Raw genomic sequence first — 14,065 nt, 5'->3', positions numbered from 1 at the left:
CGCGACCTGCGGCGGAAGGTCCTGGGATGAACCCGTCTTTTCCCGATCTCGCCGCCCCGCCCCGCCCCGCCCCGCCGGGTACTCACTGCTCGAGGGGCCCGGCACTGGTTCGGGCGCCTCCGACTCGGCGTTGCAGGGCCCCTCAGGCAGGGGCGGCGGCGCCGGGCCCGAGGCCGAGCTCCCGGCCGCCGGCGCCGGCTCCATGGCCCAGCTCTCGGCCGCGGTGTGGCTGCTGCGCGCGGCGCTCGCTTCCGGAAGTTCGCAGCCGCCGGAAAACCCGAGATGACTTATTTCCCCCGCTCGGCAAAAAGTCCCCAGCGGGAAGGGCCGCCGCCGGGCTAGCAGGTGGAGTTCGCCGCCGAGCAGGAGCTCGCACCTTCTCCGGGTCCGAGTTTAATTTTTTTCTTCTCTTTTTAGCGCCCCCATTTCCCCTCCCATGGTTGGAAGCAAGGGGGCCAAAGCCCCTGTGTTCAGTTGGAGAAATGACTGCTTTTCTGAGAGGTTCGCCGTTTCTTTTAATAATTGTATTAGAGTTTGGACTATGTAGGTATATCATAAACGGGTGCAGAATTTACCAACCGTAATTCGTTACCAGTCGCAAGGCTTTATTTAGCACCCATGGGGTACACAGCACCATACAAGAGGTGGTTTTCAGTGCATATTAACATATACATGTAGAGAACATACAGTTGGAAAGTAAATTGTTCTGGAAAAGCAGCACAGAATTGGGGGTTGCTGAGTAATTAAAAGAAAACTTCTGGAGATCCTGCAATTTGAGCAAATTTTAAAGAGGAAAGAGGGCAATTTGGAGACAGCAGAAAAGACAAACAGTATTAAAAACAGTAAGTTGGATAGTCTGGACGAACACGTAAATGGATTACAGAAGAGTGTGGGGCTGCAAAACAGGAGAAAAGAATGGACTCTTACAACAAAGTTTTTTGCATTTCAAGCAGGTGGACAGAAGAGTTACAAGCACACCTCATTTTATTGCGCTTAGTTTTATTGCACTTCACAGTGTTGCGTTTTGTTTTTTTAACAAATTGAAGGCAAGACCCTCCATCAGCAAAAAGATTACCACTTGCTTTACCGTGATGCACCCTTAATTATGGTGATATTACTATACTGTATGTCTCAGAATCAGGCTTGTATTCCTTGCCAGGCAAAGTCCTAAAGAGACTGAAATAGAGATTGAATAATTCAGCTAGGTCATAGTGAAGCAGTTGAAGAACACCTTCCACCACTCTTAGTTTATAATTTCAGCATTTTAGGGCTCTACTCTTAAGCAGGAGTAGACCACTACCATCAATGAGGAAAGCCTGTAACAAAACAAAACAAAAAAACAAACACCAAAGGAAACATACAGGGAAAACAAAGAAATGAAACTTAGCAGTCACAGAATATGCAGGAAGAAAATATACATATATATGGATGGATGAGTCCTCCCCCCCCCCCCCCACATTCAAAGATATACTACAACCATGAACCAAAGAAAGATACTATTAAAGAACACTAAGGGAAGAAAAGAGAGCCCTAGAAATTAAAAATCTGAGACCAGAAAAATAAAACACATTAGATAAGTTTGAAAATTAAGTTGAAGAAATCTCCTAGAAAGTACAGCTAGAAGACAGAGCTGGAAATTAAGAGAAAAGATAAGAAAATTAGAGAAACAATCCTGGAGGTCTACCATCTGGATAACAGGAATTCTAGAAAGAACGAACAGATGAGCAATCATTAAAGAAAGAGTTCAAAACTATTTCCCTGAAAGTCAAAGTTTGAAAGATCCCACCAAGCACCCAGTTATAAGGGATGAAAATGGACCCTTACCAGGAACAGAACACTGAGACAAAGTAATGCTATAAGCTTCAAGAGCAATAAAAACTGGTTGCATATACAAAAAGAACAGAATGGCATCTGACTTCCAACAGTAACCCTGGATGTCAAACCGAGAACGTTTTCAAACTTCCTAGCAGCAGCACTGAAAGCTTAGCTTTCAAAATTGGGAATGGAGGTTACTCAAAAATTCTATACCCTGTCAAAATAGCAACCAAGTGTAAGGGTACAATAACATTTTCAAACATGCAAGGTCTCAAAGTATTTACCTCTCATTTTTCCTTTTCAAAAGGTACTGGAGGATGTGCTTTACCAGTATTTTCTAGTTCTTTGGTTTCCCACTCTAAAACAATTTCAAGTTAAATTTTCACCTAGTTCAATATTTTTTAGAAATTACATTGCATCTAAACTTAGAATGAACTTTGAAAGGTAACCAAGCTAAACCCAGAATCAATACTCCTTTTTGAGCTAGGATTCCCATCCTGGTCCCAGGGGCGGGCAGTTCCTGACAGCCAGATATACAGGATAAAATTAGTTTTGACTCTTGGAGATTCCCAGCCCCATTTCCACTAGATCAGGGCTAGGTAACCTATATCAAACTCCTTCCCTTTTTTTCTAGAAAAACAATTTGCACATCATGCCCGAATACAAGGGGCTGTTTCAGACTCTACAGCTCAGTTCTGTTTTGTTTTTGAAATGAAATTCTTGCCCAGCACAATCCCTTTTGGCCTAAATAAGCCAAGTCTGACTAGTTTCCAGGTTTCTTTTTCTTATGGCTGTACCCTATCTAGAACAAAAATCTTCCACCTCCTCTAGGTTTCTATTCCCTCTTTTCCTGTGTTTGTATTGAAGGAATACAGAGAATCTGTGGAAAAGCAGTTTCATCCCAAAGAGTTTGCCAAAATCTTCCCTATAGAAGGGCTTCTCACCTCTTCTCACTCAATGGGATGGACAGTGCTTCATGGAGCTATAGTACTCACTCTGTTGCCCACCTTATGGCTCATAATGGTTAAATTATTTGCCAGGAATTAAACATAAATTAATTTTGTAAGTAAAGTCATGAAATGTGGCCCTTTGGATCCATGAACTCAAAGATAATAATAAAAACAAGAACAACTGAATTCTATTGTGACATTTGTTTTTCAATATATAATTTACAAATAAGTTACAAGTTATATAGCAGTACTTCATAGAAAATATACACTTTTATCTTACTCATGTAAAGTTGAATAGCAGAAAGAATAAAGAGATACCCTATGTGTATGAAACTGTCCTTATTTTGTTCCTAGCATTTTTAAGTCACACAAATGAACCCCCTGACAAGAGTAGACTGAGAGGAATTCTCTTGATGGATCGCAAACTATAAATTCCACTGACAACTGAACATTCATTTGCATAGCTCTAATTTCAGCTTGATAAGCTAATTTCATGAACAGGCATTAGCTACAGGTTTATAAAATTTTTTTTCTACACTTATTAACTCCACATTGGCAGAGGATTTCTTTATCGGGCACAGTCCCAGCTTCATAACCATAATCCCATGTTAGTTCTGTTCTTGCTTTCACATACCTAGAAAGTAGAAATTAAAAAAAATAATTACCCTGAATTAACCAAACTTGATTATATCAATTTTATTAACATCATTAACCATCCTCAAAACTACAGTGTATTCTCTCTGACACCCACCAATTAGGAATGCTCTTTCATTAGAAGAATAATCATTTGAGTTTTATTTCAAATCTACTAAAATCCTAAGAAAGAAGAAATCTGTCAATATTTATGAGGAAGTAAGTGTGGTTTGCAAACAACGCAAACAACGGAACCTGGTGATGTAATGAGGCCTGCAGAGTGGTAGTTGGGTATACAATAGTTCTGACTTAATGCAGATGCAGTTTGTATCATTTATCCCCTGAACTGAACTGGGTGAGAACTGCCATCCTTAGCCTTTTCAGTCATTAGTTCTAAAAGGAAATAAGAATTGAAATTTCAGCTGTTTAAAATTTTGCTGAGTAGGAAGAGTTTGGGATAACTGAATATTCTAGGGTACTAGGTATTAGGGGCTAGAGCACATATCTTTTCATATTTTTCTTTTATTTTTTTGCTCCCATCCCTGTCCCTCTGTCTAGTTTCTTTTTTTCTTCTACTGTTACTTTTAAAGTCACAATTTCATAATTAAATCATAAAAATTTTCAAACCTGTTGGTGAAGAATGCCACCAATGGAAAATTCCTGTCATGTGTTTCTACAAAAACATTCTGTACCAAAAGATTTGGGCAACAACTATGCTGTTAAAAAAATTAAAACAGAGGTTAGATACAGCATAAAGTTTGATGTCTTATTCTTTAAAACATTATAATACCATTGTTTCCAACAAAGCTCACTTATTTTTGCTTCTTTCCCTTTTTTGTTGACTAATATGTAAAATATCATAGCTCACAATAATCCTGTTAATAGTAGGAATCCATTCAGAAAAGCCTGTCTGACACTCTTATAAATCTTGCTGGTAGGAATGCAAAATGGTATAAATCCCTAAAGAAGATAATTTGTCAAGATTAATCAATATTATAAATGCATGTATCTTTTGATTCAGCAACCCTTTATTTGATAATGTATTCTACAGATACATTTGCACATGTATCTATGTGAAAGATTATTCATCATGCATTGTTTTTAACAGTAAAAGTTTGGAAACAACCCAAAAGACTATCTAAAGAGAATTGGTTAAATAAACTTTGGTATATCAACGCAATGGAATTCTATGCAACTATGAGCAAAAACAATCAGTATCTGTGTACTGATATGGAAAGATATCCAGGGTATATTGTCAATTTAAAAAACATGGTATAGGACAGTGACAATAATATTCTATCTTTTATGTAAGAACACATATTTATATTTACTTGTATTTGCATAAAGAAACAGTATAAGAATAAATGAGAAAGTAATAAAAATTTTACTATACAGAGTCTCCAAATGGGGGCAGGGTAAATGGGGGTATAGTACTTCTCAAGGTATGTTTCTTTTTTCAACAAAACATAAAAGTTTAATATGAAGACTATATACAACCGGAGTTTTGCATCATAGTTAAAAGAGGCCCTTTGGAAAGGGGGCTTGTGTAAGTACTGCTGAGCATAACCATTATTTATACTTGTTCCAAGACTTCTACACATGATGATACTAGTTCCTCCTATTACCACCTTTCTAATATTGTTCTATTGCTCACTAGCTGTTATCTCCACACATTCATCCATCACCAGTTTAATAAAAGAATCAAATCCCCACAATATTCCTTGGACATGTGGGCCAGCATTTAATTTCAATGATAATTTTCTGTCCATACTTTTAATTTGGACCAATAATCTTGACTCATGGCGCTTACTGGGCAGGCTTAGAGTTACCTTGAAATAGAATTCTCTTTAGCTATATGTATGTATTCTGCATGGCTTATTATTTTATTTAAACTTTTAAATCATGTAAATGTATTATCTAGGTAAAAAAATTTTTAAAAAAAGGATGGATGGAAGAAAAAAAAAAGAAAGAACCTGTTCTTTTTTTTTCCCTATAAACAAGGGAGGGACCTGGCTGATGTGCTGATTGGGAGAGGTGAAACCAATCCAATCGTGCTGGTGCAGCCATCATTCAACATAACTGATGGGAAATAAAGCCATGACAGTCTTTTGCTGGGGATTCTTTAACGGATTTCCTGAAATGTTTGGCAACACTGCAGAAGTAGTCAAAGTGGGATAGAGAGCAGCAGCTGGGGAACAAAGTAAGGGAAGAGAGAATTCTATTCCTCTTTAACCAAGTATTCTCCTAACTAGGAGAGAGAAAAAGAAACAAGCTGAATTAGCAGATTCACCTAGCAAGGAAAAAGCCCTTTGATTTTAAAGATTCTTCTGACTTAAGAATATTTTTTCTCCTGATGGCAGCTGAATTACAAGTAAAATTATCACTGCACATAAATTTCAAACCATTCAAATGTAACATCTAAAGAGGAGCAGCTTACCTTAAAGGTGTCAAAGGGAATGTTTATGAGAATCACGGGCCATTCGTTTTTCCCTTCTTTCACCTTTAAGGGAAAAGTTAAGGCTGCCTATCCCACTAATTCCACCCAACAAGGAGAAAGAAGAGCTCTGATACAGATTAGAGAGAACAATTAAGCCCACATCCAGGGTGCTAGAGTGGACCTTTCCAAAGGATGTGTGGAAGGGATCAAAGTCCTTGTCCTCCTTCCATGACTCTTTACTTTCTTGGATAGGATAAGCAAAGACAAAGTGGAACCCAGAGATTGGGGAGGCATGCAGAAGGGTCTGGCTCAGCTCTCAATCAGATGGCTCAGGGTTTCCCATGGTCCAGTCCACTAAAGACTATATAGACAATGGGACTAGAGGTTGAAGGGGATCTTTTCCCCTATAGTATTCCTGGGGCCATACATTCTTTGATAATTAATGTCTGATGGTAGGAAGCAGGATAGAATAAAAGTCTACGGGGAAAGCTACAAGGTAACGCCAATTTCGCCTTACACAAGAGATATGATCAATAATACAAATTACTACTCTTATCTTGAAGATCACAGGCGTCTTAAGTGTCAATTAACCATAAAATCAGAAGAATCATGAATACTTTTCTATATAAGTGAAAATAAATCTTATTTATATATCCCAAACATACACACAAACAGAAAATGACTATAGTTTGGGAATTAGAAAAAGGGGTAGGATAGTTAAATGCAATATTCTGAAAAATGTACTGGTTTTCTATACTAAGCCACTAAATCATTCAAAACTTACTGAAAGTAAAACATAAATATCTCCAACTGATTTTTTGACCTATTAGAGGCATCTCTGAATAAGACTCAAAACAGAAATTTATTCTGTGTCCACTATGATTTTTTGGAAGTACAAATCCTGAAAACCTTTCAATAAATGTAAATAATTTTCTTATATACCATTTATATCATTTTCTTAAGCAAATGTTTACTATGTGCCGGGTACTGTTTAAGCACTTTACATAGTATATATAATTAATTTAATCCTATGACTCAGTTATTATCCCCACACTATAGAAGTCAGAAATAAGGTATGAGGTCAAGTAACATACAAGTAGAAAACTGGCATCCTAATCCAGGTAGTCTGGCATTAGAATTTGTTAATCATATTTTCCTTATAATTTTGTTAAAAAGCACACACACAAAAGTTTCAAAATGTAAATCTTAGCCCATATACTCACATTAAGAAAGCGGCCCACATTTCCTTCTTTTGTGGCATCCAATAAAAATACACTTCCTTTATTGAACTTTAGAGATTCAGATGAAGTATTCTTGGTTTTACTTGGCAACTTTTTATTACAAAAGACATTCTGGTTTTGACATGCTGGAGATTTTTCCTCTTGGGGCTTTAGTATTTGAACCTCAAACTTCATAATATCCTGATTATCCATTGTGGTTGCTTGGTTACATGTGTCCCCTGGTGAATTTTCTTCTCTACATTTAGTTATATCTATCACATCTGATTCAATCAGCAATTTGTCTTCAGAGTCTTCAACTTGATTTGAGCTTGCATCCACTAATAAACATTTTAGAAAGAATTGTCAGGAAAATGCTTGGTTGAGTAATAGTGCTGAGATTAACAATACTAATTAAATGCTAGTTACTTTCATTACCACTAATCCTTACAATGTGTTAAGGTAGACAGCACTCTAATTTTATATACGAAAACTCTGAGCCTCTGCAGGGTTAAGGGATTCACCTGACCCACAATAAGAAGAGAAGTGGGGTAACAAACTCAGAAATGTCTGGTTCCAAACTTGGCCTTCTTTCTACTACATAATTATTCCTTTTAATGAATCTACATGTTGCCTCTCTTCAACTTTGGAATCTGAATTTAAGTATATTCTAATTGATTTTAGAGAGAGGAAGAGAGAAAGCATGAGGGAGGGAGAGAGGGAGATAGAAACATCGATTTGTTGTTTCACTTATTTATGCATTCATTGGTTGCTTCTTACATGTATGTGCCCTGACCAGGGATCAAACCTGTAACCTTGGCGTATCAGAACGCTCTAACCAACTGAGCAACCCAACCAGGCCTAAGCATATTTTAGACAGCTGTAACAGTGGTGTGTAGGGAACACTCTAGGCCTTTAAGATACCAAAGAAGGCCTAAAAAGACCCTGTCAAAGTCACCCTCTACAATAACTATATTGCTATAGGCTTTGTACACATTAGTGCTCATTTTCTAGATGACCATTCAATAATCACACTTTTACAAACAATAATACTTTAGAAGAAGATAAACTGCTTAATTGTTTTTAGAAATATATTTTTTAGAATATTCAAAAGTATGAATGCATGTCAAGTGAAATAAGCAAAATCATTTATTTTTTAAAAACCTTGTGCCACGTCAGTGGCATAAAGAAATTGCATTTCTCTAAAATCAATGTTCTTAGTTTAATCATTACTATTGCTGGCTGCTATTCCTACATGTACTCATACTTTAATCATAGATCACTTGTGAGCACTAACAGATAATAATATTTTTTTAATATGCCTGCCATATACATTGTAGTGGTCAATGAAAATGGCAAAAGAATCAAAAGCAATAGTACTCACTATGGTTCACTTGCATTAAAATGGTGAAGGAAATCAGAATATGTCATCCCAAAATATGCCTCTTTGGCATAAGAATTATTTAAATAGCATATGCAAGAAAAGCTCTCTGCCTCCCCCTATCTGCCTAAAAGCAGGCCATAAATTTACAAAAGTGTCTCTCCTCCTACCAGGAAGGACAGAAGTTAAAAGTTAATCACCGGAGACAATTTTAGACCTTTATCATCCCGTAGACTCAACCAGAGAAATCTATATAACAAACTTGACTAGCCTATATATACCACTGGTTTCTCATGTATTTGCCTTCCCACAATTTGCTACCCCTAGAGACTAAAGGTGCTTTTCCTTTGTCTTGCCCTAACTCTAAAAATTTATTGTTCTTTGGCTAAGGTTCTAGATAAGCCAGAATTCTGAGTACAGCAGGTCCCTCCTTATCTGTGGGAAATACATTCCAAGCCCCCTAGTGGATGCCCGAAACTGTGGAAAGTACTGAATCCTAGAAATACTATGTTTTTTTCCTATACATACATATTTAAGATAAAGTTTAATTTAGAAATTAGGCACAGTAAGAGGTTAACAATAACTAATAATAAAATAGAATTATAACAATATATTGTAATAAAAGTTATATGAATGTGTTCTCTCTCAAAATATCTTATTGTAATTTACTCTCCCTTCTTCTTGTGATGATTATGAGATGATACAATGCCTACATGATGAGGTGAATGACGTGGGCATTGTGATATAGTTAGGCTACTATAGGGTTACTTGAAGATAATCACTGCAATATCGCAACAGTCAATCTGATCACTAAGATGGCTACTAAGTAACAGGCAAGTAGCATATACAGTGTGGATACCCTAGACAAAGGGATGATTCATATCCTGGGTGGTACGGAGTGGGTTGGCACAAGATTTCATCATGCTATTCAGAATGATGTGCAATTTAAAACTTATGAATTGTTTATTTCTGGAATTTTTCCATTCAGTATTTCTGGGCTGTGGTAAATGGTGGATAACTGAAACCATGGAATGTGAAACAGTGGATAAGCGGAATTACTGCAGTCCCATCTGTTACATGTAAAACACACATGGTAATGGTAATAAACTTGTTTGTTCTGTCAGCCTAATTTATAGGACCCCAGCCACACAACCTAAGACAGGGAGAGGAAGATATTTTTTCCTCCCCTACAATGGTGAAATAATTATAATACATAAATGCCTTTTCTTCATAGACCTTTCAGTCAAGGAGTTGCTTTGCCTCCTCCAATATCCATCCTTTAAGACCAGGCAGGGAATTGGGAGTGCAGATATAAGGAAGCTCAAAGGGAGAAGAGGTAATAGATCATCTCTCAGCAACATCTCCTCCCTGTGGGATGTATTGAAATGCAAAAGTACCAAAACCCAGGTTTGTCAAGTTGTGTTACTGACTGTGGCAGGGTTGGTAACACTGAAATACAAGCACTCAGGGTAGCTATATTTTCACTTTTTGCTGAGCATCTCCAGCAGCAGTGTTGGCTAGAATACTGTGTCTTTATTTTTAAAGAAGCCCCAAACAAGTTAGGAAATGGCTGCTTTGGACAATGTTTCCAAAGCCACAGATAACACTGTGGACAATGTAAACTAAGAGTTGTCCACCCCACTCCTACCTGCCATATGTCAGGTCACTGGTGGCATCTTCTATAAGGGGCAAAATAGTAAATATTTTAGGCATTTTTTTGGCCATATGGTCTATGTCACGATTATTTAGCTTTGCTGCTATAGCACGAAAGTAGAGATAATATGTAAATGAATGAGTGTGGCTATGTTTCAATAAAACTTTAGTTATGGACACAAATTATAATTTCATATAATTTCCAAGTATCATAAAATATTATTCATCTCATTTTTATCAGTTATTTAAAGAGGTAAAAATCATCTTAGCTCATGGGCTATACATAAACAGATGATAGTCTAGTCTTGGCCCACAAACCACACAGATTGCCGACCTCTCAAAATTTAGACAAGCATTAACTTTTGTGTGACTGCAGCATGTTTGTATTGGAGTCTGAGAAAATAAGCCACAGATACTGAGCAAGACAGACAAAAAGGCAGAAGAGGCAGGCACAGAGTTAAACAAAGCCTACTTTTCATCTCCTTGGCTTTAGAGTTCAGATGTACTTGGGTTGGTTTAAATCTATCATTATCTTCAGAAGTGACAGATTCTGAGGAAGCAAATCCCTGAAAAACAAAACAAAACGAAACAAAATAAAACAAGGAAGATGTTACCTTCTAGGTCAGGAAAAGGAATTAATTTAGCAGTTAGGCCTCTTTCATCAAGTGTCAATCTTCATAGACTGTAGCTACTACATTGGTTTTGAAAACCTCGGAGCTGATATATTTTAAGGAAACTTAGGAGTGATGGAACCCTTTTGGCTATGTTCTACTTGTAGGCATGTTAGTAAGCTATAGCTATAAAGACTATAAGACAGTCAAGACATTCTTTAGGCATTAAAATTCAAAATAAATTCAAATACATTTGTTTGTATACCTCAATTCTGATACCAGACTATGAATTTGGCATCAAGTGTAAGATGTACAAAGATAAAAACACTCTAGCTAGTTTCTACGTCCGAAAAAAGGTTAGCTCGGCCGGCATGGCTCAGCGGTTGAGCATTGACCTATGATCCAGGAGATCGAAGTCTGATTCCAAGTCAGGGCACATGTCCAGATTGTGGGCTGGATCCCCAGTAGGGGGCATACAGGAGGCAGCCAATCAATGGCTCTCTCATGATATGATGTTTCTATCTTTCTCTTTCCCTTTCTCTCTCTGAGATCAATAAAGACATATTAAAAAAAAAAGGTTAAAGAAGTTGCCTATCTTTATATATTATAGACACTGCCGTTACTTCAAATAGTACTAACTTTTTAAAAGAGTTATCTGCTTAGCACAATGCGTGACAAAACTAACTGCTCAGTGAAAGCTGACCATTAATGGTATTCAAGTACTTAAATGGCCAACATTTATTGAGCATTTACCTGAGTGTCAAACATGTTTCTGATGTATCTCAATCCTCCTGACTTAGATACTATTATCCTCATTTAACAGATAAAGAAATTTAGACAAGGAGATATCACTCAGCTAGAAAGGAGCAGAGCTGGAGGTGAAACCCAAGTCTATGTGATCCCATGGCCCAGTCTTTTCATAATTATGTATGTGATACTGAGGAGGTTCCTACTATAGGTTAGTAGGCAGAGGGCAAAATTTGCAAACCACCCAGAGCAGAGTTTTTATTTTTTGTCAAAGCCCTAATGTGAACTACCATTATGTCTACCCTTCTCTTTTTTCCTGTTTCTTTCTCTGCTTCTAAGTTATAGTCTGACTAGTTAGTCTTCTCAGTTCAGACTGAAAAGTGTCCCTTCAGAGGCTATCATGTAAAATGTTGCTTTCTGGATGACCTTTAATTTGGTTGCATGTCTTCTTTTTCATGCATCTCACAACCTTATCTCCTTAACCCAAGTTACTCTATTATTTTTCTTAATATTTTTCTTCTTCTTATCAACTCAATCACTTTAGTTTCTATAAATTCTCAAAACAGGATAGCTCTCAGTCTTAGTGTAACACAATCAGAACATTCTCCTTAAAAACGTAAGTTTGGGAACATGCTAACCACCAGAAGGATACTAAGTAAATAAAATGTGGTCATTAACACTTCAACAGTAGACCCATTTCAAAACAGTAAAAGAAATCCTACATATTTTTAAGTAGCACAAATAATCTGAACTAAGTAAAAGATAGAAAGGTGAGATAATAGTTCATGTTCTCAGAAGGGCCGTATCTACATTTTGCAGTTTTACCATCTTTTCCTCATCAGGTTGAATACTGGCTCTCTTGGTTTTTGGAGTTCTAATAACTGAATGATACTGAATTCTTGAAATACTGTTATATTTCATTTCTCTGAAAAGAAAAAAAGAGTTATTCTAGATAATGTTACAGAAATATTCATTAGAAATTAATCTAAGTAATAACATTTATGCCTGACCCTTACCAGAATATAATCATATTTTAAAGTCAATCATTTTAAAACGTTAAAAAAAGGAGAAAATCATGAAAAGTATTGGAAATAGAATGGTGATAGAAAATAAAAAGAACTGCAAAGCATGACATTATAGTTTTTAAAGGTAAAACTCCAGAAGTACAACACTGGGGAAATAAAATTATGTTGGCTAGATTTTTAAATCTGAGTGTCATAGATTTCTCAGTGTTAAACTTACAACTTGAAGCAAGTTTATATATAGGAGGGATATATAGGGGTGGGGAGAAAGAAAGGAAGAAAAAAGGAAGGAAGGAAGGAAGGAAGGAGGGAGGGAGGGAGGGAAGGGGAAGGGGGGGAAGGGGAGAAAGGGGAGAAAGGGGAGAAAGGGGAGAAAGGGGAGGGGAGAAGAAGAGAAGGAGAGGAGAGGAGAGGGGAGGAGAGGGGAGGGGAGGGGAGGGGAGGGGAGAGAAGAGGAGAGAAGAGGAGAGAAGAGGAGAGAAGAGGAGAGAAGAGGAGAGAAACCACCTCTCTTGACCAGTAATACAGATCAATTTTTGAATGGGTTCCTAAAATCTTACTTACGTAACAGGATCTTTTGGATTATTATTGAACTTAGGTGGACACTCTTCAGTGTTAGCACTTCTAGGATGTGTTTCCAATTTTAATGGGATAACTTCGACTTCGTAATCTGCAACTTCTATTTTCCTCTTTTTTGAAAACATATTTTTCATAATATTGTCTTCTTTTCTATTTTCACCAATAGTATCAGGTTTCTCAGTGTTAGATCTGCTTAGTAATCTTCCTAGCAGAAAGTAAGAGTTTAGCAAGACAAAAGATACTATAGTAATTGCTAAGCAACAAAAGGACTTCTCTATTCTCCTCTATTACTAAAGAACCCTGTGAGGTATACCTTATTTCCAGAATGAAGATAAACACATTAATATCCTAGAAAACTACTACAAGAAATAATAAAAGACCATTAAGAAATTTCATATCTTCCAGTATATGAAAAAATATAGGACATTAAAAAACCACATTTGTCTGTTTTGGTATAACATGAAAGAAATTTAGCTATAATAATATAAAACAAAAATACAGATCAGAAAGCATTCTAGAAAATTAGAGAGGTGAACTCTAGCCTTGACACTGTAGCTTTGGTGTCAAGTTAAAAACACTTTATCATTTAAAATCAATACTCTTTTTATAAAGTGACCTATTTAAATCTGTGGTGATATGTCCCCCTTGTTCTCATATTAAGTTCTAGTGTAACATTAAAATCTTAGTCTAAAGTTTATGCATTTTTTTCCCCCCAAGGCACTCAAAATTACAGTTACCAAGTCAAAGTTAGTAACTGGATCAGAGATTCCTTAGTTGCATTTTCTGGCAATGTAGATAAAGACAATACTTCCTGGATACTATTTGGCATTTTATAAGCAGCTGCTGACTTTCATCAAAGCGTTATTTTAAGAAATGTGAGAATTGTCTAGGCAAGTTGTGTGTCTATAAGGGGTATGTGACAGGAATCCAAGTGTGGCTATTCTGAATATTGATAATTCTTGCCCTCACTGAAGTGAACCTGGAAATTCAAATGAGGAATATTGTTCTGGTCCCTGCTGC

General features: G+C 36.8%; 2 protein-coding genes across 4 annotated transcripts in view; both read right to left on the bottom strand.

The window, feature by feature from the left end:
• Nucleotides 1-159, bottom strand: part of PHF11 (PHD finger protein 11) — a 47,127-nt gene extending 46,968 nt beyond the window's left edge. The window contains exon 1 of one of the 2 annotated variants that reach the window (XR_015714043.1): nucleotides 87-128. The gene's annotated coding sequence lies outside the window, so the exon portion shown is untranslated. Of the gene's footprint in view, nucleotides 1-86 lie in introns of both variants that reach the window. The other variant, XM_087814345.1, reaches the window with a different exon arrangement.
• A 597-nt stretch (nucleotides 160-756) lies between these two features.
• Nucleotides 757-14,065, bottom strand: part of SETDB2 (SET domain bifurcated histone lysine methyltransferase 2) — a 47,508-nt gene continuing 34,199 nt past the window's right edge. The window contains exons 9-14 of one of the 2 annotated variants that reach the window (XM_016205456.2): nucleotides 13,031-13,250; nucleotides 12,255-12,369; nucleotides 10,559-10,652; nucleotides 7,059-7,393; nucleotides 4,026-4,114; nucleotides 757-3,399 (exon numbers count right to left, since the gene is read on the bottom strand). In XM_016205456.2, the coding sequence (XP_016060942.2) occupies nucleotides 3,282-3,399; nucleotides 4,026-4,114; nucleotides 7,059-7,393; nucleotides 10,559-10,652; nucleotides 12,255-12,369; nucleotides 13,031-13,250 (971 nt within the window). In that variant the 3' untranslated portion in view covers nucleotides 757-3,281. The remainder of the gene's footprint in view (nucleotides 3,400-4,025; nucleotides 4,115-7,058; nucleotides 7,394-10,558; nucleotides 10,653-12,254; nucleotides 12,370-13,030; nucleotides 13,251-14,065) is intronic. The other variant, XM_016205457.2, reaches the window with a different exon arrangement.

The sequence above is a fragment of the Miniopterus natalensis genome, chromosome 2, assembly GCF_054644295.1.
Source record: "Miniopterus natalensis isolate mMinNat1 chromosome 2, mMinNat1.hap1, whole genome shotgun sequence".
NCBI classification, from domain to species: Eukaryota; Metazoa; Chordata; class Mammalia; order Chiroptera; family Miniopteridae; genus Miniopterus; species Miniopterus natalensis.
This window is presented reverse-complemented; position numbering and strand designations above follow the sequence as displayed.